The sequence below is a fragment of the Anopheles marshallii genome, chromosome 2, assembly GCF_943734725.1.
Source record: "Anopheles marshallii chromosome 2, idAnoMarsDA_429_01, whole genome shotgun sequence".
In the NCBI taxonomy this organism is placed as follows: Eukaryota; Metazoa; Arthropoda; class Insecta; order Diptera; family Culicidae; genus Anopheles; species Anopheles marshallii.
Window position 1 is genome coordinate 7,964,497 of NC_071326.1, and position 26,239 is coordinate 7,990,735.

Genomic DNA, 26,239 nt, shown 5'->3' on the forward strand with positions numbered 1-26,239 from the left:
ACGCCCTTACGTGTTTATATAACTTGTTTTTTTGATGTTTTTTTTTGTTCTCTTTCTTCCGTTTTGCTTCACTTTTCCCAACAATGGCTAAAGCGGTGTTCCACAACGCTTCGTCACTGCCTCTCATATTTGCTTATCGTTTCATTGTTGTGTGTAACCGGGGGTTTTCTGTTGCATTTAGTTTTACCACTTTACCACTTCGGCGTACGGTTCTACATGTTTGTTTGGGATTGGATTTATATTAGATTTGGTATGAATTTTGTTCGGCAATAATTTGACACCCTAAAGAGATTGTTTCGCTAAATCCTTGTCGTGTTTTGTTTCCTCTTCCATGCTTCTGCCACGCGCCACGTCCCGAAATCGAAGCCCGGTTTTGTGAACCATTCTTACCATATTCGCACCGTTTAGCCGTTTATGACGGCCATTCTAGCTACATCAAACACTACGCTGCTGAATTTCTGTTTTGGTATTATTTTTTTTCCCTCCCATCATGTTTCCTTTTGGTCACTTTGCGTTGCCCGTGATGCGCGTGATGCGTTTTGGTTTTATGGAACGAGCTTGCAAATGGCTGCTTTTGGCTCACGTTGCGGTCGTTTGCTGATCGAACGACCGCTGCCCAAACGATACAGGCTTTAAAGGCATTTCGAACGGAGTGTTAGGTGTGCTTTTCGTCATGGCCCCGGAGGTGTTCCAAAACAACAACAATAATAATCTCTAGCACAATTTGCAAACCTTCTTCGACCCAAAGCATAAGTGTTGATGTGTCCGCGTGTTTTTTTTTTCTTCCTTTTTATGTACGGCCAAGTTCTCACGTCCGGCCACAACTGACCGAATAGGGTGTTTCGGTGCTGCTTTGTTTTTTTTTGTTCTTCTCTTTTTTCTTTTTTTTCCTTCCATCCGGCACTCTGGCACTAGCCCTATTTGTTCACTTTGTAACGGCGTTGATGTTTGCCATACGGTCTGCCCGATTTGCGCCGTTTGCGGATACTTATCAGCCTATCTAAAGTGGCACCGTCCAATATGGCGCACCGTTGGCCGAACCGAACGGGTTGGTTGGAAAATTGCCCCGAATCCCTGGACGTGAACGTGAGGGCGGAGGAAAAAGAAGAAAGAAAAAAGGAAACACCAACAAAAACAAGGAACTACAAAAGATTCGCTTCACGGTGAAGTGGGTCAAACAAACAAACTATCCATCGGTTCTTACAACGAAACCGCTTTCCATTTTCCCTTCACCCTAAGGAGAACGATCCCCGCATGTTCCGGGCCGGGATTCTAGAGGCTCTAAGGGCGACCACGATGCAAAGGCTATTCGTGATCGGTCAACCCGTAAAGGGAAGACAGGCAGGAAAAAAAGGTCACGCTTTTTTAACGGAATTATTTCAGCACGGAAAAAGGAGGAGAGGACATTCCAAGGAAAGCTCCCGGGCGAGCAATCGAGTAGCACCGGACTGGGTGGAACATATTCAAGCTGTTGTGAATTGTTGATATTTATTATCGTCACTACGCTTTCAACATCATTCGTTTGCTTGGCTGGGCACGGACGAAAGGGACGCGGTCACGATACAGCGCCCAAATGGACCCACGGCTCGGGAACTGGTGATCGGAATGTTTTAACCACTATGTACAGCTTAGTGTGGGCCACTGCCCTAGCATCGTCCAGCGATGATTTGTATCCTTCCCTAGCTTGACAAACAACAAACAACAACGACAACAACGTTTGGTCGAATACACAAGCGAACCTCACTCCCACTCCTGTGCTGTGCTGAGCTATCTTGACTGAAGCAGAACACCACCCAAAACCCTGACCATACCTACCTGTACCGTCCCATTCATGGAACATTGCGCCCGCACGGGGAAAGCCGCCGCTATGATCCGTGCGGTGGCGCAGTTCCGTGCCAAACAGGCTGCCGACTGCCGTTGACGGTGTGATCGTATACAAATGAGGGAGTACGATGAGGATCGAGCCGGCAGGAACCGGAAGCTAGGCGACCGGCCAGCAGAAACGGGGGCAGCAGCGACCACGGCGTGAGCGTTGATACCGGCGCGTGCGATGGGAGCGTGACGACAGTTCCGGCGAGTATGGTGAGAACGGCCAGACGGGTGGGCCGGTGGCGCGATCGGAGGGAACGGTGTGGAACGTCGTAGCAGGGTGACGGACACGGCAGGATACCTCGTCATAGGTCGCTACTGGTCGACGGGTTGCCGAGGTTGCTCTCGAGGGTGTCATCCTTGTGTCAGAGTGGTGGCTTGTACACTTCGATCGCCGGTGTTAGCATGTCCACTCGTGTCGATATCGATGAATCACTGCGAGTAAGCAGAACAGAAACACAGAAGAGAAAGTGTCAATATTAACAGGTTCCGTACTTATGTCCCGAAGAATCGAACAATTTAAATGGTTTGACCTAGTGAAGATAGAAGTTCTTTAGCTTTATATCTCATACCCTTGAGTCTTAAAACAACATTTTTTAAATGTTTTCATAAAATTTATTAGACACTTCAGAATCCATTGGTTCTTTTTTTATTTTGTTTTTATTTTTATCATCATTGGTTCAGTGTTTTATCAGATATATTATAAACAATTTATTAGTACTAGACGAGGCAAAATACTATCAAATTTCCGCCTTCAAACTTATGCGAATTCGTCATCAAATGGAAAATTTCCAAATACTCTTCGACTAGTACTAGTTTGAAGTATTTACTTTCAAGATATCTTTAAAGCTTTGGGTTTTTCCGATGGATTTTCCCCAAACACCAGTGAAAACTACTCATTCAATATGTAATATTTACTGTTTTCAAGCTCCTTTAAGTTCCTTTACAAATAATGTTTGGAAGCCATCGGAGACTTATTTAGACAAATGGTAAACCGCCCCTCTAATGTGCATACAATGCAGAACGGAATTCCAAAACATGCATGCGAGCAGTGGCCGTTGAAACACTCGTTACCTTCCAATTTGCACCAATGATGATATCCTGACCGTCCTGACCGAATCGACTCCACGCGACATCGCGATGACGCGGTGAATCTGCCCAAATAGACCCTTCGCATGCGATGTGCCATTAAATCGTACGAGGCACGTGTTTTATGATTTCCACTCCGAAAGCTTTCCGGACTGGAGGGTTTTTTTTCTTTCTTTTGGGGCCGTTTTGCTTTCTTTTTACGTTCCACTTTTGGCTTTATTTTGTGGCTTTGTTTTGGGGTAGAAAGAAAGCTTCAAGTTCAGCCATGTGTTCCGGCGTGTTCCGTAATCCGAAGATGTCGTGCAGTACACTATAAAGCGTGTACCTTGGCTTGCCCCTTTTACCGACCCCTATATTCCCTCCCTTTCTTACCCGCGGTTCGAATGAAGTTGTTCATACGTTTTTTTCCTGCGTTTCGAGCGTGCCAATGAAAATATGTTTTTAATAAAGAAATTCGTCGCGGATTCTTTGTTGCTCGTTTTTTGTGCGGTTTTTTTTGTCCGGTTTTGCGAGTGGTAAGGGCTGTTGTTGGAGCATGAGACGACCGTTAAGACTGAGCACCATCCACCACCCAAAGTGCTGCTCGCTTTGCATTTGGAATGCAAATTTGTCCCATCAAATGATGCGAAATACATTTCACCTTCGCTACATAAATTTGGTCTAGAAGTGGAACACGGTGTTCCATGCTGTACTTCCGTGGATGAATCATTTGGGCGGTCGGGTTTTATTCTTCTTTTGCATTCCGAAACCAAAAAGTAAAGCGAGAAAACAAAATAGATACTTAGGGTGTGTGTGTGTGTGTTTTTTTTTCTTGCCCATTGAAAGCTACACCATTCTACTTTAGTGGTGGGTCGGATCAAATCGCTCTTTCTCTCTCTCTTTCTCGAGTTTTTTTTTTTCGAGGCATTTTGTTTATTTTGCCTGTTTATTGATTGCTACAGCATTCGAAATTATGTTTTTGTTCATCACTTTCAATTTCGCTACGGTGCGATAAATTCCACCCAGTGTTTTCTATTTCCTGTGCGGGATCTCATCGGCTGCTTTGATGTTTTGCTCCACCATTTATTTGAATATACACCTTGATTGGCAGGACAGTTCCAAGGTGTGCGTGTGTTGAAAGCTTTTTTCTTTGAGTTGCGATTTTTTGTTGGAAATAATAATAACATTTCTATTTTTTGGTCACAAGTTAATAATTAGAGAACTCGCTTTATATACATAAAGTTCAATGTGAAGTTTTAAAACAAAACCATACACGGGAAACCGATTGGAAAAGCATGGAAAATATGTCAAACAACAATCTTTTGGCTGCGTGTGACCCCGTGTTTAACGCGCACTGCACGATTCTGTTGGGACACTCGTTCTATTTGTTGATGCAGCCACGAGAAGATGATGGGAACGAAAGTAACCGTCATCAACCGAAATGCTCGAATTTATCACCCTTACCGTTAAACATCGTTAACGCCTCACATTCCCGCGTGTACGCGCCGAGAGATTAATTTCGCCCCAAAAAGGACCTTATCAAATGTCTTCCTTCAAACACTCCAACACCAGGCAGAGGGGAAGATACAGGGAAGGATAAGGAGGGCACGTCAGGTCTATCAGTAGTCGTCCAAGCAGATTTTTTTTTGGGGTGTTGCACCCCCCGGTCCCGGTTGCGACGTATCACTTTCCTGCTCGCGTTATCTGTCCGCCTTTTCCGCCATTGCCGTACGCTTTATTTGCATCCTATTTTTCTTCATCTTTCACCTCATCCATAATGCTTTCATTCGCTTTCGTTCGGTCGTTTTTTTTTTTTTCTTTTAAAGGAGGGGGTACACGAGGGCAAGGGAACTTATTTGCAGGCTTTTAAGAACGAGCCCGTTATTGAACCATTCTCATCATCATCATCATCATCATCATCTACACCATGAGTGGTGATAGCAGCATCTTTCTAGGCACTCCTAACCAGTACGTGAACATGAGCATCAGCATAAGCATCGTGACCGTTCCTTCCGCTTCTTGTTCCCGCTTTTCTTCCTCTCTCTCTCTGTCTCTTTCACACAGCCACACATACAGAGATTACAATTTCTGTACAAAGAGTGCAATGGCAATTTTGGCGTACTGCTGGAGAATTTCTAATGAAGTCTTCACCACGTTCAAAGTATTCCGATGAATGGCAATGGATTTCACCAGTGGAGGAATGCATAGAAGGAGCGAAAAAGAATTGCTTACCTCACTGTGACGAGCTACACACACTTACACCCTTACCCCTGGGAAGGGTCAGCATAAAACAGCACCCCTCCTCCATCCGTCAGACGAAGGCTAATATTTTATCGTTTTACACCCAATGTTTAACAATTTGGCCACCGGCTAGTGTTCGTACCAACTCTTTCCAAGGGGGGGGGATAATGTTTTTAAAAAGTGCTGCTCAATAAATTGATGTATCTCGACCATTTCTCAAGCGATTCGTGCTCTGTCCATGCGATTGTTGTCCCCGCTACGTGCCTTGCATAAGTTCTACCGAGCGACATTTACTACACCGAAAGTGTTGGGTGCGTTGGCTTACAATGCCTGTACGTGTGGCCGAATAATGTTCCTGTTGCGATAGAGAAACATTAGCACGTTTTGGAACATTTCATTCGCAAAGAATTCAAATTTTCAAGAAAGTGAAACGGACTATCAACAGCTTGATGAGCAGCCTAATGGGCGTTTTGTTTCTGTTTCCTTTATTGGGTCGTTTTATTGGCGATAGTGCAAATATTAATCTGAAACTTTATTCGCTTTATTTTTGCAATGTTATACGCCTGTATCCGTTGTACGTTGGTCTTTAAAAAACCATACATATGTCACTACGGGTCAAACACATTTTAAATCGTGAGGCACAAAGTGTCCTCCGGATATAACCGAACATATATGAATGTATCTCAGATAGGACAGATCAACGAATAAATACCTAGTCTCAAACATCCGATAGATCTTACATGATCTTAAACTTCAGCATTAGGTAGTGACGTAAAGTCAAAGTCAAAGTGACTTCAACATTCTCGCTAATGTAAGCAGCTATTAATTAGACAACTGACTGACTGATTAACTGACAAGAGCTATTAAACTATAAACAACAATGGTAATCGCAATGGACGAGCACTTTAGGTCCGAAGGAGATAATCTGACACAAGATACAAGTTTACTTGTAGACTATCAACCGCGTGAAACATCGTACTAACGTTTTAACAAAATACAAAAGGAGGATCCGGACTTTGGACCCAATTCTGGCAAAAAAGATTTTTGTTTGCGATGAGAGACCTTCAGTTCGTGTTTTCATTTTCATTTCCCGTATCTTTCTACAGCACCTGAGCCAATACGCGTGAGTGGACACGAATCGACATCATTAAAGCTTGTTTACCTATAATGATATGCCGTATCACTCTTTGGGCAACGTTTTGAATCAAACTTTACCGCTTACCGGCAAGGGGCTTGCTCACAATCATTTACGTTCTCCAACATTCTCCCACCAATATTTAATATTATGTTTCGGCACGAGGCCTACCGCAACGGCCTGCGTTCTAAAGGCAGAGCACTGCTCCTTTGCGGTGGTGATGTGTACCTCGCTACAATGACCCGGTCAAGTGAGTAGTGAGTGCTCCATTATTCATACCCACGTGTTTTCCACAGTGCCATAATTACCGGGGAAAGCTGAAGTGCTGCAGGTTGCAGGTAGGTGACAAAATGAACAACTCCATCCCGTTGTATGAAGGTCGTACAAGAAGGGTTCGCAACGAACAAAAAAAGACCACTTCAGACTCTTGTCGTGCGGCATTTGGGAACGATATGGGGGGGGATTATGATCTCAGGTCGTGGAAGCACCACTTCAACGGGTCCCTCATTATGCACGGCACCGTGATGGGTGGGTGGGAGCAGAGTGCAGAGCATTGTGGCCACAGCTAAACAACACTAAATTTTGGGGCTACCCAGTCTGGTAACATCAATGACGGGAAAGGGCGCGTGCAGGAGATTGTTAAACAGAAAAAAAAACCCCAACACACACACAATTCACTGTGCAGCAGAAGCGGAAATGAACGTGAAGGCCACCGGTGGGCCACGTCTGGATTCGGGCACACCGTACACGCCTGCGGTTTCAACGCAGCACGGCAAATGTCCTCATGCCGGGCGGCCGGGGGAAATACAACCTTCCCGGCCAGTGCCAAACCACACTGACCGAGTGGTGCTCACCGCCACCGCCCTATTAACCATAATGAAATAACAAATAATCCAACCGCCAGCATTGCATGGGCCGGCTGTTCATTTGGTGGCGGTTTATAGGGAACTGTCACGCGATTGTCATCCACTTTTCGACAGCAACTCCCCAACCGGGCAGGGGCTAAACTTCCACGACAGCATCGACAGCACAAAACTCCCGAACCCGGTGGAACGAAAAAAGAAACACGGAAGCGAAAAAGGCGAACAAACACGATTCCCACCCAGAGCCGGCACCTTTGCATTAACCTTTCTAGGTGAAGCATTTGGAACGGTGTGGCATCGAGTTTGGCGGTCGATTTTTCCCGCTCCATGCCGTATGCGGTGCTGTCAATCGAGCGTTTGTCAAGCCAGGGCAAAACCTTCGGTCATCAAACCGGCGCTCGGGAAATGACAAGAAGCTGAAGTGTGTGCTTACGAGCGAACCATTCCCCATCCCGCGCTAAGGTCAAGTGCAGCATGCCAGCAGGTGAAAGCTCTCGACCTGCTGAAGGTGGATTGCACATGCGGCTGCACTTCATTGGGCAGTTGAAGCAATCAATGATAGGCAGGAGGTTTATGTGCTTCTCTCGCAGTAATCGATGAAAAAGCGACGTTTAATCACGTGTCTAAGGGTGTAGTGGGCATCAGCACTTACTTACACCAGCTTGGGGCGTCGTGCAGGTTGACTACCAGGATGTGCTTTACTTCAGTACACCGTTCGTGCAGCTGCACTTTTCGGCCAAGGACGAACCGATCTGGGACGCGCACTCACCTTCTCTCGAAAGCATTGGAGAAACTAGTTTAAAATAATTAATTCCACACAGCGAACCGGTTTAGCCGATGGCTTCTGCACGGAGTGAATAAAAAAATATACAAAAATCCAGCTACCAGCTACATGTGAGGTACTCTGAGGGGGCTTCCGGTTAAGCATTCAACCATGAGCCGATACCTCATTGTTCCGGCAAGGGATTGAACTTTTCCACGCCACTGGGCAATGTATATGAGGCTCACGCACGGGCGTTGGCGTTGAACTTTGCTGCTCCGTTCCGGTTTAGCCCTTTTTGATCCCCCAATTCCAAACGCTGGGCCAAGTTAATAAGAGCGAACCGATTTCAATCGCGTAATTGGAACCAACCACTTCCAGCAGTTACTCGAAAGGCTCCGAAAGGTTAAAGTTGAAACCCAAAGGCCCATCGTTTGAGGAGCTGAAGGATTGGCGTTAGCATGCAAACGTCAGGTGCAAATGTGTCGATTACAACACCAGCCACACATAGTTCACGTCATATGATTGGAAAAGTGGAAAATTGCCCTTCCATACCGATTAATATAAAATGCTATTTAAGATCAACTACCGTATGGCACAACTCAACTGCTACCAAAAGGAAAAAAATCCGGTCCTGTTCCACCTTCCTACACATTCACAGTCTTGTCGCAGACGGTTCATCCAGCTGGGCCATATTAAAGATTAAACAAATGAGCTACTTCACAGCCGCAACACTTCCCACTTACAGCGATCCTTCGGGAGCAATAAAATTCGTTCATTGTTTCCACAGTGCATGAAATGTGCCTCCATTCGAAGCGTAATGAACTGCGATAAATTGCAAACCAACAGTACCGCAACGGATGAACGTAGACAAAAACAAAATAACACACTCATTTGGAACTGTCCCAGGACCCTCCCGCGGTGGTATACGATTAACGTAGTCCAATAAGAGCAAACAAAAAGAAACGAAGCCGAAAAGACATAATGTCAGAACACAACACAACACCAGTAATACGCGTTCACGAGTGCGACAGAACGGCAGAAAGCCACACTATTTCCTGTTTAATTTGGTCTACGTGACGCTTTAAACCGTAGAGGACCGTAGCATGGTGGTGGGAGAGCGGCCGGTTGCAGGTTATTTTATGGCCGAAAATGTGCAATATTGCGACGGAAGGTAACAACATCCATCACCAAACGAAATGCTAAGTAAATGCGGCAATTAAATCAGTTAACTGGACGGTAAAAGTGTCTCAATATTAGCAAAAAATAGTATTGGTACTTTAGCCATGGAATGATGTTGGGGAAGAAAACAGGTCATGGGTTTAAATCTGGGTCAACACGAAGTAAGCTGAAATAATCAACAATTACGTACACCTCTGAGACACGGACGCTGTCCAAATGTGGAGAAAAACACTTAACCGCATCAGAGTGGAAAATTGCCACAAGCAGATTCCCGCTAGAGGAGCCACTATATTGACAAGTTCCAGGAGTCCTCCGAAGAATTCACTATCGTAAAACGGATTAGTCTCGCCAGACTCCGATGTGCTGATCATTACATAAGAGTGGCCCAAGACCTAAAGTGTCTACCAAAAAAAACCAAAGTCATCAACGCATGTCTGAATCTATGAAATTGCTTCACGAAGCTTCCACTGCGGAATCTCGGCTCGCCCTCTCTAGCCTTAAGCTGAAGAATAGACGGGCTTGTTCATCTAATTGGTGCAGGCATCTTTGGCGATAGTGAAGAGCCCCGAGAGTTCCTTCCACCATGTTACGTTTGCTTGAGACATTAGTCATTATCAGTCTCACAAATCTGGTTACCTTGTCCGGGATTCCAAAAAAGAATCGGAACTTGCATACTTGCTCTGTGATCATATGTAACCTTTACATCGATTAAGAGATGTAGGAAACGGAGCTGCTACTTCGCCATCTTCTTCAAGAACTGCCGCGAGGTTCTTCGTTGAGAGTTTCCCTATTTCGGCTAAGAATGGGACTATGCGATGTTGTAGTTTTAGGGAGAATATCTTGTAAGCGGCATAATTCTGTGCCAAGATTTCTCAATTCGCACTCTTTCAAAGCGTTCTGACATGAGGGACGTAAGTCAGTTTGCTTTGGAGCTTAGGAGCTTTTAAACAAGACCCACAAATTGGGACGAACTCTGCTTGTACCTCAACGAATTCCAGTTTAATTTGAAAGGAATCCAGAAATGCCTTCAAAAACGCTGTGCGATATGCAAAAATGAACTTTGGAAATCTTGTTGGTTGGCAGGTTCAGATTTTATGGGACAACCATAGTCTCAAGATAGGTTACGGTCGTCAGGCAATATGAGATGAAAAGGGAACTGCTGCTCAACATTATTCAAACCGTTTGTTGTCCACAATGAGCTAGACATACTGGTGTCTGATTGTAGTCCGCATTGGAAAGCATTAATGGTTGGCCTTAACCTGGAGTTTATGCAATACTTCTAACGAGCCTCATTTCCAGGTCCAAACATACTCACAACGTTAACAAGGCAAGTCGAGACATAGCATTGTGTGCTACGGCTGTGCGCCTGTGCTGTGGCCCTTCGCGTTGATGGTTTACAATGAATAATAATAATTTTCGCCACACAGGCAACCTAAATTGCATTAAACCGTCTACAAGCGCCCGTGAGCTGTGGCGTGACGCACAGCGCTTTTGAACAGCGTAAGGGCAACAGAGGGTTGACATTTGCGTGGCCGTTAATTAAATTTCACTCCAGCCGGTAACAAACAAAATGTTGACAAATCATCGTACGCCGGGACTGGCCGGTACAGGGTGGGAAGAAGGGGGGGAGAGTTGCTTACCTGAGATTCTCTATCCTAGGCCGACGATGCCGGTGACGATGCCGCCGGCGCTCCTTCTTACACCTACAATCACAGTGCATAATGCAGAGAAACACCGACGAGACGACGGTCACGATGAACGGCACTACGAAGAAGTGGATGATCGTGTTGACCTGGTCCTCGCGGTTGTACGCCGTCATCACGACCGTCTTGTTCTGTTTGGAGTAGTAGCAGGGAAAGACGGCACCCTCGAACCCGTACAGGTCGGTGAAGTTCTTGCACTTGACCGTGGGCGGATACCCACAGCCCTTGATGTTGACCAGCAGTATCGCTTCCTCCGACCGTTCGATGTCGGTCAGATTGAATAGTTCCGCCGGCGTCGCGTTGAACGGGAAGGTAAAGTTCAGATCGTCTATGAACGTCACGTAGATGTGCGTGCACTTGAACACGTCGGAGGTGCAGCCCTCGCGGCACGAGCTCCACGAGCAGTTGAACAGCCCGGTCATGTCCTCGCGCCGCGTCGTCACGCACATCGTCGGCCGCTCGACGAAGTCGCCGACCAGCGTCGAGATGGCGGGATCGACGTACAGCGGCACTAGAAAGAGGAGCGAGGCGCCGGCCGTCACCGACAGGAAGGCAAGCCCGGACGTCGTGTAGAAGGAGGCATTTTCGCGCAGCGATCGTTTCGGCGGTGGCCCATTCTTCGCCTTCTTGGCCGCCGCTAGCTCGAGCAGCTTCTTCTTCCGTAGCTCTTCGGCCTGTTGCTCGAGCAGCAGTTCCGAACTATCGCTCCTCATGGTCGCACCGGCATACACGGGTTCGGGCGGGGTCGGACGGTGGTACGGGTCGGGTGTGCAGGTATCTGGGCTGCTGGGTGATGGTGCACCAGGCACCACCGTTGGCTCCGTTTGCGACAGCGTCCGGTTGCGCTCTGGTCGACGACGGCGATGATGATGTCTCGGAGGTGCTCAAGGACGATGGTGAGGAGGGTGCTGCTGCTTCGGCATCCGCTAGTACACCCGCTGCTGCTGCTGCTGCCAGTGGAAGTAGTATACCTACGATCCACAACATCCCCCTCAAGGACAAGCCGTATTGGTCTCGGTGGTCGTGGCCCCGTTGCTCGAGGGATGGATGATGGCAGCTGCTGCCGTTGTAATGTTCTGAGCTATTTTGTTGTTTTTCGCTTGCGCTTAAACACTTCCTCTATTCGGCACTGCTGATTGTATTGCGGGGCAAGATCGGTACCGGATGAACACACTGGCAACGATCCCCGCCACTGGCACGTGCTCACAAACCTCACCCGGAGGAAGGCCACAAAATTAAAAACGAAACCCTCCTCTACGCTCTCTCTCTTTCTCTTACTCTTTCACTCTCTCTCTCTCTCTCGCTTTCGGGTTCGGGTTTAACTCATCTCCTTCACAATGACTCGGTACCGTCGTGCACTACTGATTTCGAAATATCAATCGCTGCTTTCAACACACAGACAAACACAACCACACATCGGACCTACTTGATCCAAATGCACATTACACGAAACGGCTCCACCATTCGCCCATACACTTACGCACACACACACACGCACACTTAGCGAGCTTTTCCTGAAGCATAAAACGACGGCACTGATTTTTCCGCTGTTCCTCTAGCCTCCAAACTGCTTCTCCGACAGTTGAAAAGGACGGCGCCTGCTGTTTTGCACACCCTCACCCGCGACACCCTCCAGCAACGACCGCTTCGCTGTACGGGGGCCGATCGTTTCGCGACGGGCAGGATATCCAAGGGCCCGATGTTAAACACGACTAACGCACACAAACACCACTCTCGGGCCGTCAGATACGTTTGCGGTTGGTAGAGGAAAATGGCGTACGGTGGCGTAGGTGTATTTATTGCACACACTTACTCTCCTTCACTCTCTCTCTCTTCCTCACACACTTGTTTGATGTGCTTTTTACACCCGCTCTCTCTCTCTCCTTCTTTCGTTCTCGGTCGTTTGTGTTGGTTGCGTTTCTTTTACTCGTTGCAAATCGGGTACGAGAGCTTTTCGCTCTTTGCTCGCTTCGCTCAATCTCTCTCTATCTCTCTCTTTCGCTCACGTATCCGTATCGTTTCGTACTGGTCTGCAAGGTAAAAGATTAAAGTAGCGTGTTAGTAGTATTAGAGTAATCGCTTTTACATCCTTTCGACCATTCGCCCAACACCACATAAAACTGGGAATGGAAAAATCAAAGTAAAATTAACAAAACTAACCAAAAACACACACCCTCACACGTAAAGCGAAAGCGTTGGGAATGTTTTATTGTTTTCCCTCTTGCATGGTTTTTTTCCCCCGCAGCTTGGTGGAAAATACGCTCGAATTGAAAACCCCATTTTAGGCGATCGTAGTAACCTGTCCGAGCAGAAGGTGAAGATGCTGCTGCGCGTGTGTTGGTGTACGAATTTAGAATCAATGCGATGTGTGTGTAGTTGGGCGGGTGTATAGAACAGGGGGGGGAAAAAACAACACTACGCTCCCAAAGCGGACGCCTGGTCGCTCACGATGATTTGTTTGCGGGATGGGCATAAACTACCCGGTTTGTGCGTCCTTGCCCAACAATTGAGGGAGGAAGCCCAAGTGAGGGACCCGTCCGCGGCACTCGGATACCTTGGATCTCCCCGAATGCCGGAGACACGGTGACAGACAACAACGGCGTCGGCCCCATCGGACAGCTAATTAACGTGCAATTTAGGTTTGATTTCATTAATGATGCTCCTGGGCCGAGCTCTACGGCGGGTACGGCTACTGCCGGGAGAACCCTGACCAGACTCTCCCATGACGGTAGGCGGTGTGGGTTCGTGTGCCGCTGTGCCCGCGAGCGCTCGGTATCGAACAAAGCGCTCGCTGCTCTGTTTGCTGTAATCGGATTCAGTCCGTTTCGGTGTCGGGTGCCATTGAATGTCCTGTTTTTTTTTTGCTCACCCTTCGGGTACGGCTAATTGTACGCTAATAGGTCCTTTTGAATGCAGCGGGCTGCTCGTGATTTATCTATCCTTTAATGGGTTTTTGTAATGTTTTTTTTTGTCTTTATGTATCGATAAGCTAAGCCCACAACATTGTATTATTGCTGTTGTTTTTTTTTTAGATAATTACGACACATTAGCCTTTACAGTAGAAAATAAAATAAAGTAAGATTTATATCCAACTAAAATGCATTTCTTGCGAATTCCTGTTCCTCATTCTACGCCCACCATCAACTGTACTTAACATTTCTAGAGTCATTTGTTTTACACAGATCGATTCACCATGTGTCAACCATCACTAACTTTTCATTGCAAATGCATCACTGAGCGCAACCGAAAAATCCTACACACAAAACAAAACAAAAACATAAAGAACGGCATTAATAAAAAAAAGGATGCCCAGTCCCCCCTTCCGTGCCGCACCACTAACGAACGGGGCCCGATGGTCAGCCCGATTCCACCGTGATGTATAACCTCGTTTCTTTTATGATTATTATATTGATTTTATGATTCTGCCACGGGCCCGTTTTGGCATCGCCACTGCCAACGCCAAAGGCGCACCAAAACACGTAAAGCTGGACACTGTTTTCCTCTTCGCAAACACCCACCCACATGTTCGCATAAACATACAGGCACACACACGTACGTATGCACACCCATACCACTGCTAAGAAGCCGTGATGAAAGCACTCTTCCATGAAGTTACAGGCCCATCGAAAACTTGAAGCACACCGTCGATAGTGGTTCTTCCGGACCACAATTGGTGGCACTTCCGTTTTTGCCCTTTTTTATCAATTCCTGGTTGCTTTTTTGCCCTCTTTTGGGTGTTGCTTTTGTTTTTGTTGCGGTCTATTTGTGGGAGTGTGACGTCCCTGTTGTGCCGTTGCTGTTACTCGATTTTCGGACATTCGAAGAGGAAACTCTTGCGAGTTTCTGGTTCTGGTGGTGCCGTTTACCAGACCGGTCCGGTCTGTGTGGAGTTTGCTTTCATTTATCGCATGCTTTATCGGCCGGCTTCGGTTGCAACTCTTTGGGACTGCATCGGACATACACCGCACAGTGCTGCATGAATAATCCATTGTTTCGAAACGGTGCTTGGGTTATATAGGCGAAGAAGGGGAGACACTTTGTGGCAAAGGGATTTGTGAGGCACGGGTATATCCTGTCGGGGATCTTTGTATGCGTGGGACATGTGGACAAAGACGCAAACATTATTATGAAAAAGAAACAATGGGAAAAATTGGATAAAAATGTTCTAGCACTCCACAGTAACGATTTAAAGCGAAAATGGTTCAAAATGAGATTCTACAAAAATAGTTCAAATATTAAATATTGTGTACAAAGTAGTACATTACTTATAGTAACTTTTAGTACGTCGAATTCACAGCAGTGTAATTCATGCTTTTTTCCTGAATTTCTTGCTTTTCTTTTATAAACTTGTAATAACACATTAGAAAACTCACATGCAATAAAACTGCACAATATCTTTGAAGTATTAAACAATATTTTCCGATCGTTTAACTGTATCTACGGATTGTTAAACTATTTCTTCCGTATCCTTTTTCATCTCTTGCTCCTTTGCCAAATTCCTGGTGTATGATTTTTCGCAAGTTACGCCCAACCAACCCAGAAAAGTAATATCACTGCTTACACCCTTGTTTGAACCAAAGATGGGAAGAAAAGGCTTGTGATCTGTCAGTATCAGTGTGATCTGAGCATCCGTTCAAGGCTTCAATACCTCAGTACTATTTTCCTCAATACCTAAAAGAATATTATCTGGATTCCTGGGTGCTGGTGTTGATAACACCATCATTTTCAAGCGCTCCATCATCTTAAGAATTACTTGCTGAATCTTCTGGAATTATGTTAGTTCCTTCTTGCAGCTTCAGGTTCCTTGAATTCTCGTCGCTAAATTGTTATGTCTGGATATCTTCAGATTGTTCCTTAACTGTTCTTGTAACTATGGATGAAATTTACATCATGTCAGTAGAGGCATTTTACGCTTCAAAAGTGCCTTAATGTACATCAGTACAGAAAAGTAAACAGTGAGGATCAAAGTGTGCGAAACAAACGTAAGAAGTACCATACGTTCTTTGTGAAAAAAAGTCCCATTTGTCAATGACCGCAGTGAGGGATACATTTTTAATCAACCAGCACTACTAGACGACTTGCACAGCCTCAGGCGTCTGAAATGCGGATTTTCCGACAAGAATTCAACTCGTATCAAACACATTCTTCACGATATGCCTTACAGCGCTTAACGCATAATTGGAACAATAAGAGTGTAGCTACCCCCTTTCGAACCCTTTCCGGCCATATGCTGAACATTTTCCGAATAAGTTCTTAATACTAGAGAAATAAACGGGTCGTTGGAGATTTTACAGTATGTTCAGTAAAGAGCATACGTTTGTAGTGAACTTCTATGATATCTCGTAGATTGTTACAGCATTTTGACAAATAAGTCCCAGTGACTGATTATGCTTGTTTTTTTTTTTTTGTTAAATTGATTCGTTATCTTGCTTCAAACGTTCCTCTTCAACGCGGCTGAGCATTTCTTTATTAACAACGACGTTTCCTGCAGCAACGCCCAACCAATATTCAATCAAGAACAAAATATGATTGATATGATTTCAATCTGTATGAAAAGCTTATTAGCATTGCGCTCCGCCTCATCCGTATTCATCAATGACAAATTAGCAGTGCATAGTGCATCTTCTCCGTCCATATGACATGCCTGATAATTGCAACGATTTCGTATCAACCACGCTGCACTGCCACTACGCTGCGCTTTCCGGCCACCATCTAGCGTAAACATAATTGTGTCAACCCAACATTTTGACAGAATTGGATCACTTATCTTAGCTCAGCTTGCGCCGGGATGGAGCACGGTAACGACTGCATGCGATGCAATTAAAAGCGCATTAGAAAAGTGTCGGCCAGAGGCCAAAAATGTTCGCCCACTGATTAGATTATGTCGATTTCATTTTCCGAAAACCTCGTACCCCAGTGACAGAATTAGGTTGCATTCGGATGAATTGAGCCGTGGGAGTTATTTATGTTGCGATTGGTTTGCTACCGTTAAGATACGGCCACACATGTCGGGCTAATTTTAAAGTTCTTTACGTATGTTGGAAATTCAACATGAATGGAATATTTTAAACATTATTTTTATATCTTAAAGCAGTATGAATATTAAGGGTGTAATATAATCATTTTGATAAAAAGTAGGAATAAAATTTGCTTCGTTCTTTGAAATCTGGCCTCTGTAGCTTGAATTGGCGAATTCCTATTGCCATGTTCATACTGATAAGCGCACATCACAACACACACCCATTCGCTCGGACACACGTGAACTCAACCGACTAGTAACGATATCGTCGTCTCTCGGCAAGTTCTTCGGCTTGCGTCCGGCACTTGCTGGAGCTGGCCTTATCAACGAACCTGTCAAAGCCCATCGCAATAGAAATGCGTCCCTGGCACTGTACCTGAATGCTCGGTACGGGTGTTGTTTTTCGCTGATGCACCGATGCAGTTTCGCTTCTGTTGTTCGCTACCGTCCGCCCTGTTACACGCTCTTTACACCATCGCCCACCTTCTCCAGCGCGTTTGTGCTATTTGGTCGCTTTCTTCGGGTTTCGGCATTGTTCCATTTACGCTCGGCCCACCGGCCCCTGCCGGGAAGGATATTCCGGCTTGGGGATATTGATTTTTCTGTTATTGTGCGCTTTTGCACACCACCCCAGTTTACCCGTCCATCAAATGCCGTTTTGCTTGAGATACAGCGTGCATTTGAATTGAAATTATCAAGAGAAAAAGGAGAATGGTTTCCTTTTTATTTTCTATCACAATTTTTTTTTTCTTAAACAAAAAAACATAAGCGTTCCGTTTTTAAATGATTTGAGTTGCGAATCGATAACGACACATTGCCTTCATGCCTCATTTTGTTTGTTTATGCAACTACACAAAAATATACACCAGAAAAAACGCTGCTATTGCACAAATTTTGAATAAGATACTGGGAAAAATAGTCATTTTTCTTCTTCATAGAATCACCAATTCAAGAAGCATTTAATAACATTATTAGGTTAAAAAATTATGTAAAATAAAAATCATTAAGCCAAGCAGGTTAGCCATTTTAATAAACTTTTAAGCAATATGGAATTCGCGTCCTTATTTAGGTACTAGAATACCTTTAAAGCAGTCCAATATTTAAATACGCACATTAACGTTTGGCCTGTCTTTGCGCTTGAAAGGGCAACAAAACAACCCCTCCATTTCAATTTCAAAACAAAAAGCACACAAAAATGTGGGAAACCCCAAACTCCGAAAAGGATTAATGCGAATGTTTAGCCAACGGGATCAAAGGAAAAATGTGCGTTTCAGTGGAATGTTAATAACGCCGAGGTAGAATGCCCGTTACAGCCGCGTGCTCCCGTAATTGAAAGCTTTGAGCTGTTGTTTTCTTTACAAAAAAAGAGGTTCTATGGATTCATTTTGGCGGTTGAATAACACGCGTAAAACGTCGCTTCTATTGTATTGTGGTTTACGAGAAAAATTATGTGAATAAAACGTTTATTTCTTATTTATTTGAAGCTACGTACGTCATCCGACCAACGTCATTTACCTTCTGATAAGTCTGTGGAATGTTATCGTCATTTAATGTCGGATTCGATTAATTGCTTCCCCATTTTAGTCATTGTCCACCTTTACTGGCGACCGAGTAAGTGCTCGTAGTAATTAATCAATTTTTTTTGTTGGGCTAACCGCGAAGGATAGCGAAGGTGCCCCGAAAGGGCAACACCGATTAACGATGCACTCGATGACTCGATACGATCGACCCCGTCCGCCCGTTAGCTTCCAATTTCCCAGTTCCCTGATTAGGCGTTTTTTTTTTGTCTTCTTTTTGGCGGGGACGGGTTAAATGTGGAGCTCGGTTTTCAGCCACGCGCACGAAAGCTGCTAAGCGCTTGGAGATGCTTTCGGGCACTTTCTTCCTGCCGCCCCACTGTTTGGAGCATGGCAACAGCCGAACACCATCTGGTGCGTCGTGTTCGTCGTGCAGCGATTGCGGGGCTGGGAAAAAGTGATTGTGTAACCGAATCCATTTTGTGTGTGAGTTTTTTTGTTGTTGTTATTCCTTTTCACTTTTGCCCGCCCAAGCGTGTTGGCACTTTTCATTTCCTATTCCTTTTCGTAACCGGGCCGACGGCTTCAAGCTCGTCTAGCTTCTAGCTCTCTTTCACATGGTTTTTGCTTTCGGGGGAAGTTTAACACGAACCAAAAAAAAATCTAATCGCTTTAAACCGTTTGCTGTGTTATTTTTCTATACAAAGAAAACACCATTTCTCGCTGAGGACACACATGAGGGAAAGAAAAACGCCAAACAATATTCAAACACACACACACAAACGCATGAACACACCAAAAAGGAAGGAGTTTTCTTTTTGTTTCCATTTGGAAGCTCTCAATCAATTGTGCGCGTTGCACCCTGCTCTCATCGCAGCCCCATCGCTGCAGTCTGCTCCAAATCACATCCAGCAAATCCCTGCCCGAACAGGCCCATTCGATGTGTCTCGTCCTGTGTGGACACATCATCAGGTGAGAAATCTCTTGTTTCCTGATGTTACACACCCACTAACCGTCCAACGCACCTTCACGCACACCAACAACCACTCGTACAACGTACAGACACACACACACACAACCGAACACACACATACAAATACGTTCACACAAAGATCGCGCCCGTTGCATTTGCCCTTCGCACTGGAGTCGGATCGGCGATCCAGTCTCGGATGACACACATGACACCGGAATTCAATTACACTTGCGAACCATTCTTCATTGTGCGACGCTAGGTGTGGAAAAAAAATTAGATAACTTGCCTGTCTATTGCTGGCTCCTTTTTTTTGTTTTTGAAGTGGAGATTTGACAATGAGGTATAATAATGCAACCCAAAAAAAGAGTAAAAAAGGAATATCAACACCCAAGTTTCCAAGCTTCCCATTTTGACACATCATAAAGTGTCATGGGTTTATGGGTTAACTGAGCGCAGGTTAGCAGAACGTTGGGTTTCTTTCCACTCGACACTGACGGATGTTGCGGGTGGACGGAGAATTGGATAATCCTGAGGGTCGTTGCGTCGGAAGTTTGCAAGTTTTCGAGAACACAAGCACATCCACGCCACGCAATCCCTAGGGAAGACGGCCAACTTCCATCTTGACGATGCTCCATGGAACGGTCGAACACATCCCAGGACACTTTGGGAGGGTGCTAAATCGAATCGAATTACCCATCGCAACGAAGACACAGCATCCCGCATAGTTAATAAGTTCTTTGTGAATTTAGCTACCACTGCTTATGCCAAAGCTTTCATTTGTCGTTGGTGGAGAAATTCGCTACGGCTAAGATGACAGTGAATCTTATGAAATTAGCCACTTTCCTTCGTGCACGATGGGGGCTAAAAACGAAACCACACCACAAGCAGCTTGCACCGAATAAATTGAGTTTAAGCACCCAGGATAACAGGGCAGCTAGATATACCATTCCCTTACTTCTTCAATTGTATACCACCACTTCACCACTTGTTTGAGGTCTTCGCTTTTGGGGCGAACGATGGCGTTGTCGGTGGCACCGTTACGGACACAGATGAATGGCTGGTGGTGATAACGGCCGGGACGACGGGCAGTGGCGCTGCGTATGGCGACAACGAAACGAAAAGAGGGATATCGACGCGACCACGGACGAACTCACCGACGAGCATCGGATTGGAATCGCAACGCAAGACTGAACGCTCGTGGCATTTCGTTCGAGGCCACGGACCGCTCCCCAGTACGTGTCCTAGTCCGGTCCACAGATACACCCGCGCAAGCAACATTCGACATGTGTGTGCCCGCTCGTATCGCGACAGGCGGGAAAGGATACACACAACCACATCGCGCCACGACTAACACATACAGGCACTATCGCGATCTTGTGTTTTTTTTTCTCATTCTTTCGAATCCACAACCTTACAAGCGCGTGCGTCTGTATGTGTGTGTGTGTGTGATGTTAGCATCGGTCAGTTATGGAGCGAGCTTACGATGAGAGCACAGGCAAGTGGCCTCGTTGGAGTGCAAGTATTGGGGAAGGAACGAAAAGCTTATTGAATAACATTAATTATAACCTCATAATTTTCAGAAAGTACAACGGCAATGAATTTACCGTGACATGTCGTTGTAATATATTCCTTCCATTCATGTATATATATATATTTATGTATCTGTCTCTCTCTCTCTTTCTCCCACACAGATGCTCTCCTCAGAAAAACGTCAACAACCAGGCTGCTCCATTGTACTCAAAAAAGCTTTGAAAGCTCCATCATTTTACACGTTTGTATTTCGGTGTAAAACAGACTGGTATTTACACAAAAAGTTCCCTTATCATAATAATCTCTATAACAACGTATAATTGTGCTTCCAAATTAATTCCACAACATTTGCTTGATGTAAAAATGTCGACAAAAAATAACAGCACGGGACGTTTGATGAAACCTCACATTCTTCCAGTTACAACCGCAAGCATCTGTCATGCTCGAGCCTTCTTCCCCTACGGTGTGCGTGTGTAGGTGTAGCATTAAACTGCTGTACAAGTGTGCTGTTTATCATTCATCCTTTCAAGTGTGCGGTTGGTTGAAACCATTGAAAGCACACACAAATATCGCTTTCGCACACAGCAGTACACACTACACCGCGACATGCTGGCGCACCAATACATCGCACGGCAGGCTCGTCTGGCCACCCACCCGTCCAATACAAACGTACGACCACGAGCAAAGCACGGTTCGCTTTTCATTGAGAGATTTTTCCTTCGATGCGCTTCGGTGACGACGTCGGCGGCAGGCGTACCGATTCATAACGGTTGGCAGTCATGATTTGGTTAGGTTGTTTTTGCATTTGGCTTGTGACAGCGGCACTATCTTACCGACCGTATCCGACCGCTCGTTCACTGCTTGCACAGTTGTAGAACAATACATACGGGTCCGCCCGCGTGATTGAGGTGGCAGGTACGATAAACAACTTTCCAACCAGCGGTCGGTTTCCGGATCGCTGGGTTTGCTTGTTCGGTAGAAAGACAAAACCGACCGCTTCTTGCCATTTGCTGCTTGGGGCCAGCATCCACACCTGTGGTACCATATGGTGGAAGGAGTTGTTGGTTTTGTTCGTGGCATTTTGCACTGCCATTCATCCGTGCATAATTTTACACCCCAAACCACTTTTAGCGACAGGCCACCCTAGGTTATGCCGAGAATATTATAATTCTACCCCAGGAATCTGGTTAGCAGTTCTTGCTGTAAACGTTTAATGGTTAACTCTTTTGTCTGCTGGAAGGCAACTACAATGTCGCTTACGATGCTTTCTGTGTCACTGGATAATTTCACCTGTAACAATCAATTTACAAAGCGAATGAAGAGGGATTTTGCTCCTATCAGAGGAAACGGAGTTTGGTATATAATAAAGCATGTTAAATTGACTATTCATAAATCAAAGCCTTTTATAATATCTTTATTAAAGAACTACCTGACACAAAATTAAAATTTAAAGACTCATGAAATTCGATTTTGGTCTTAATAGAACAACAAACTGCCAGAAAAAAACATGTTAACTTCACAGTGAACATGATTTACAATGGAAATAATACTAATAATTTATAATAAGAATAATGAACATTTGTTTCTTTCATGTCTTTCATTTCTTCAGCGGCCAGCATTTTTTGTTTTATTTTCAAATTGCTTCAACCGAAAACTACAATGCCACAGTGGGAGTAGTACCCGAAACATTTTGTCCAAAAATCGAGCAGCTTCCGGCCGTTTTCGAGCACTTCGGTTGCATTTTGACGTTTGACGTTAAATCAACAGCCAGACGCGCTTTACGTCCTCAATTCAAGTTAAACCGAAAACAAAACATACCAGTCCCGGTAGTTACGTTGCGTGTATCCGTAAGTATTTTCCCATATTTCCACGCAGTTTTCCCGTTTGGTATGTAGTGAACATGTACGATGCTATATTTAATGCTTATGATACGTTTTGTGCATGCTCATATCCAAAGAAACAGCGCATCATGCCATCAGAGCAGATTCAGTACTCCGAGAAATATTATGACGATGTGTACGAGTACCGGCACGTAATACTTCCACCAGACTTAGCGAAATTTGTACCGAAAACCCATCTCATGACGGAAACGGAATGGCGTAATTTAGGCGTTCAACAATCGCCTGGCTGGGTGTTGTACATGGTACTGGGAGAATCTTGGACCACCATTCTTTCGTTTCGGCTGTTAATCCTCATTTGCCTCGCTTGTTTTACTTCGCAGATCCATTCGCCAGAACCGCATGTGTTGCTGTTTCGACGTCTACGTACGGACATAGAGCCACAATGATGAACTGTGGATGACTCCTCTTACGTTTAAGGAAATGTTTATACGCTTGTATTGTTATATGGATCGATGTTCCTGACGAACCAACTCTAGCCGAGAATAAAACGGCGTTGACTTTCAACTTTCATTACAAATCAATAAATGTATATATTACTTTAATTGCTTCTGTTCTTCTTGCTGTGTTGCTCTCGAAACGGATGTGTGAAAATTGAGATTGAGACCGTAACAGCTGACTTGTTTATCGAGGTTATCGAGGTGTTATATTTTAACGCTTTACCTGATTATACAAATACAAGTGTTTACATGACTCGTACCGCTTTTGTTTCTGTTTGCTAAGTACCAACGAAATCCTAAAGGATACGATATAAGTTGCTTTTACATGCGGCCGGGAAACGGGAACGATATACTTCCTCGTAATAACACAACATTCAAACGTACACACTTTTATTACTGGTCTGGTATTGAGTAGATTGATATAATGAGTTTTTTATCACCTTCCGGTATTACGATAAGGTAAACATGTTTCAAAATTTTATGACACTGTTTAATAATGGTTTGATTACATTGAAGTATTTGCTTTTCAATTTTCTCTTCCGGCATGTGCCCGTACCTGATATTTGACACAGTTTGATAGCAGTTACAAATTTTAATATCCCCAAATTATCTAACTGTTGGCACACACCGCTTGCCCGTGTGTATCAACAATGACTAGTTTCTAGATTTTCTGAAACCCGCTTTGTATCGCTGTCACCTATTGCTAGTAATATTTTGATTTTAAGAATGCAGCGACGATAGCATTGAGTGTGGCTGTGCGTTTTAGTTGTTTCGCGCAAGATATAAAAAGTTTTAGGAAATATTACATGGAGTATTTCATTGGGTAAAACACAGGACATTTCACTACTGTGGTGGTCCTTCGATGGTCGGAAGTTTGGTTGTTAAATCAATTATGCAACTAGACTAGAAATCAAGCTCTTTGGTATCGAATCAAAATGGTTCATGTTGTGCTCTTAAGTTAAGGGAAAACGTTGGATGAACTCCGTGTTGGTGTGTATGGATAGTTTACTCGAGAAGGCGGTGCGCAGTTCATTGCACTGGAGAGAACTTTCGTAATGTGCCGATGGGCATGTGCTTGTAATGTTGCATTAATTCTATCCTACAGTAGCATGTCGATCAACCGACCGACTGTACGACAACCGATTTTCTCTCCCGCTTCTTACGCATATGTCCATGGTACATACGGTGGCCCAAAATCGCTGCAGACGGCATAAAAATGTTGCTCTATCTTGGGATTTCAATACGTTACGATAAACTACATGGCACCTATTCACTACCAGCCTTACGATGGCACCGGTTTTGTTTTGGCCATTTGAGCAAGATGATGACGATGATGATGATGGTGATATTTCCGCGTCCTATTCGAGGGGCACATTGGTGTGTGCAAATGCAACATGATGCGCATTGCGATATCAACTATAGTAGGTGCGCCTAATGATAGTTTTAACACGGTCAGCAACGGTATGCCATTAGGAATTACAACACCATTCCGGGCATGGTAGGCCGGTCCAGACGATCTGGGCGGAAATCGGTTACTACAGCGTTGGCAGTTTGTCATTGATGGTCTAGAAATTAATCGTAGGAAGGCGGCCGACACAGCGTGAATACGAACAGTATTGCAAAGAACAGTTCTGCTGCCTGTAGTGATAACATTAAGGCACATAGGATGTACTCCAGGCGTAGTCGGTGCAGCTGGTAAAAGAGAAGATATCCTACGCCCATTCCACAAGGGATTGTAAGAAATACGGACAGGATCACATGCCAACCTACAAGAATAACGGAATGCATTAGCGGACGTGGACTGCAGGGATGGAGCGATATTTGCTTTACCGAACGCGACATCGCGTCGGGTCAGAAGTAGAAACTATTTATAAACATACGCATACCCCTGTTTGTTACCCGTACGCATGGCGTTTGTCTGCGTTCAGACATTAGCAGTTAACCCAAACGCACTTACCGTGGTCACTAAGGCTACCCCGTCTGCCCAGGATGATTCGGATCGTTTCAACCAAACACAGTGCTACCAGGATGCACGCCTCCCGAAGCAGAATATGATCCGGATACTTTAAATTGACTGCCTTCAGAGTGAGCATTCCCAGCTCGCAGGTAGCGAACATTCCGAAGTAAAACGAATTGAGATAGAGTAAAATCTCGTACGTTAGGCTTGGGTTTCCCATTGTTATTCCTTCGTATTCACTCCGTTGCTAGGCTCCCCTTGACGGGTAGCTGATGTGCGATGTTTCCGTGAACGGACACTACGGGTACATAATCATCCGACGGTGGTGAGCAGGCATCGAAGAGCTTTGTTGGTTCGAGGCGCTATATTCCACATCACCGTGGCGAAGACGAGGCCCTATCTTCCGAACCGCCCGTGGCCAGCCGGACGGATTTACCTACAGTACTTAAGACCAGCGTTTTTTTTCAGAGAACCTATTATTTTACCTAGCTAAAGTAACTTCACAAAAACTCAACCACGCAGTACGACTGGGCCCAGTTTTGAAAGAAAAATGGTTATTTTTAGAACAAAACTGCGCCGAGTTCTGCCTGGTTCTGTTTGACAGTTTTTTTGCTGGTGGTTGGCAAGGATACGAACAGAAGCCGCAACCATCGACCATCGGGGTGACATTCAATGATGGAAATATGCTGTGCATTACAAAATATTGAGTAAAGTTATTCCATCTGAATTACCGATTCTTGCAAAGCATCCCGAAAACTGCAATAAATTGGATGTTTAGAACAGAAATCCACATCAAATCAATTCAGCTGGTTTAGTACAAGTTGTTCTCCGTGTTGTTCTCAAGTGTAGCTCAAGAGGGAATTTGGCGTTTAAATATTTCCCTGCAAGAAAAGTGTTTACTGCGAATCGTCTCTACTGGACTCTTATTTTATTAGCTACGGAATACATAATTCGACTTTTTGTAAGTGAGATGACAGAACAGAAATGAAAAGCCGCTACACAACCATGGTGCGTGGATTTGATGAGCGGATCCCAGTGTGCGTTTTGACAGCTTGGTTCGACGGAAGCAGCTTTCCTGCTTCAC

The 26,239-nt window shown here is 45.0% G+C and overlaps 3 protein-coding genes across 3 annotated transcripts; 1 reads left to right on the top strand and 2 right to left on the bottom strand.

Moving 5' to 3' along the window:
• Positions 1-2,234: 2,234 nt before the first annotated feature.
• On the bottom strand, positions 2,235-11,629 carry LOC128718866 (protein tipE). Its single transcript, XM_053812482.1, has 2 exons — positions 10,759-11,629; positions 2,235-2,304 (listed from the first exon to the last, which is right to left on the bottom strand). The coding sequence occupies exons 1-2, from the start codon at positions 11,532-11,534 to the stop codon at positions 2,235-2,237; spliced, it is 846 nt and encodes a 281-aa protein (XP_053668457.1). The 5' UTR covers positions 11,535-11,629.
• An 11,200-nt stretch (positions 11,630-22,829) lies between these two features.
• Positions 22,830-23,147, top strand: LOC128709892 (cyclin-dependent kinases regulatory subunit-like). Its single transcript, XM_053804928.1, has 2 exons — positions 22,830-23,003; positions 23,082-23,147. The coding sequence occupies exons 1-2, from the start codon at positions 22,830-22,832 to the stop codon at positions 23,145-23,147; spliced, it is 240 nt and encodes a 79-aa protein (XP_053660903.1).
• A 1,623-nt stretch (positions 23,148-24,770) lies between these two features.
• LOC128708151 (transmembrane protein 216-like) lies at positions 24,771-25,375 on the bottom strand. The gene is made up of 2 exons (XM_053803111.1): positions 25,156-25,375; positions 24,771-24,964 (listed from the first exon to the last, which is right to left on the bottom strand). The coding sequence occupies exons 1-2, from the start codon at positions 25,373-25,375 to the stop codon at positions 24,771-24,773; spliced, it is 414 nt and encodes a 137-aa protein (XP_053659086.1).
• Positions 25,376-26,239: the final 864 nt, after the last annotated feature.

Coding starts and splice junctions, on each gene's coding strand:
- LOC128718866 (XM_053812482.1), bottom strand. CDS start 11,534: ATGAGGAGCGATAGTTCGGAACTGCTGCTCGAGCAACAGGCCGAAGAG. Junction 2,305..10,758: donor CCTAGGATAGAGAATCTCAG/GTAAGCAACTCT, acceptor GCTTACTCGCAG/TGATTCATCGATATCGACAC.
- LOC128709892 (XM_053804928.1), top strand. CDS start 22,830: ATGCCATCAGAGCAGATTCAGTACTCCGAGAAATATTATGACGATGTG. Junction 23,004..23,081: donor CTGGCTGGGTGTTGTACATG/GTACTGGGAGAA, acceptor TTTACTTCGCAG/ATCCATTCGCCAGAACCGCA.
- LOC128708151 (XM_053803111.1), bottom strand. CDS start 25,375: ATGGGAAACCCAAGCCTAACGTACGAGATTTTACTCTATCTCAATTCG. Junction 24,965..25,155: donor GGGTAGCCTTAGTGACCACG/GTAAGTGCGTTT, acceptor TTATTCTTGTAG/GTTGGCATGTGATCCTGTCC.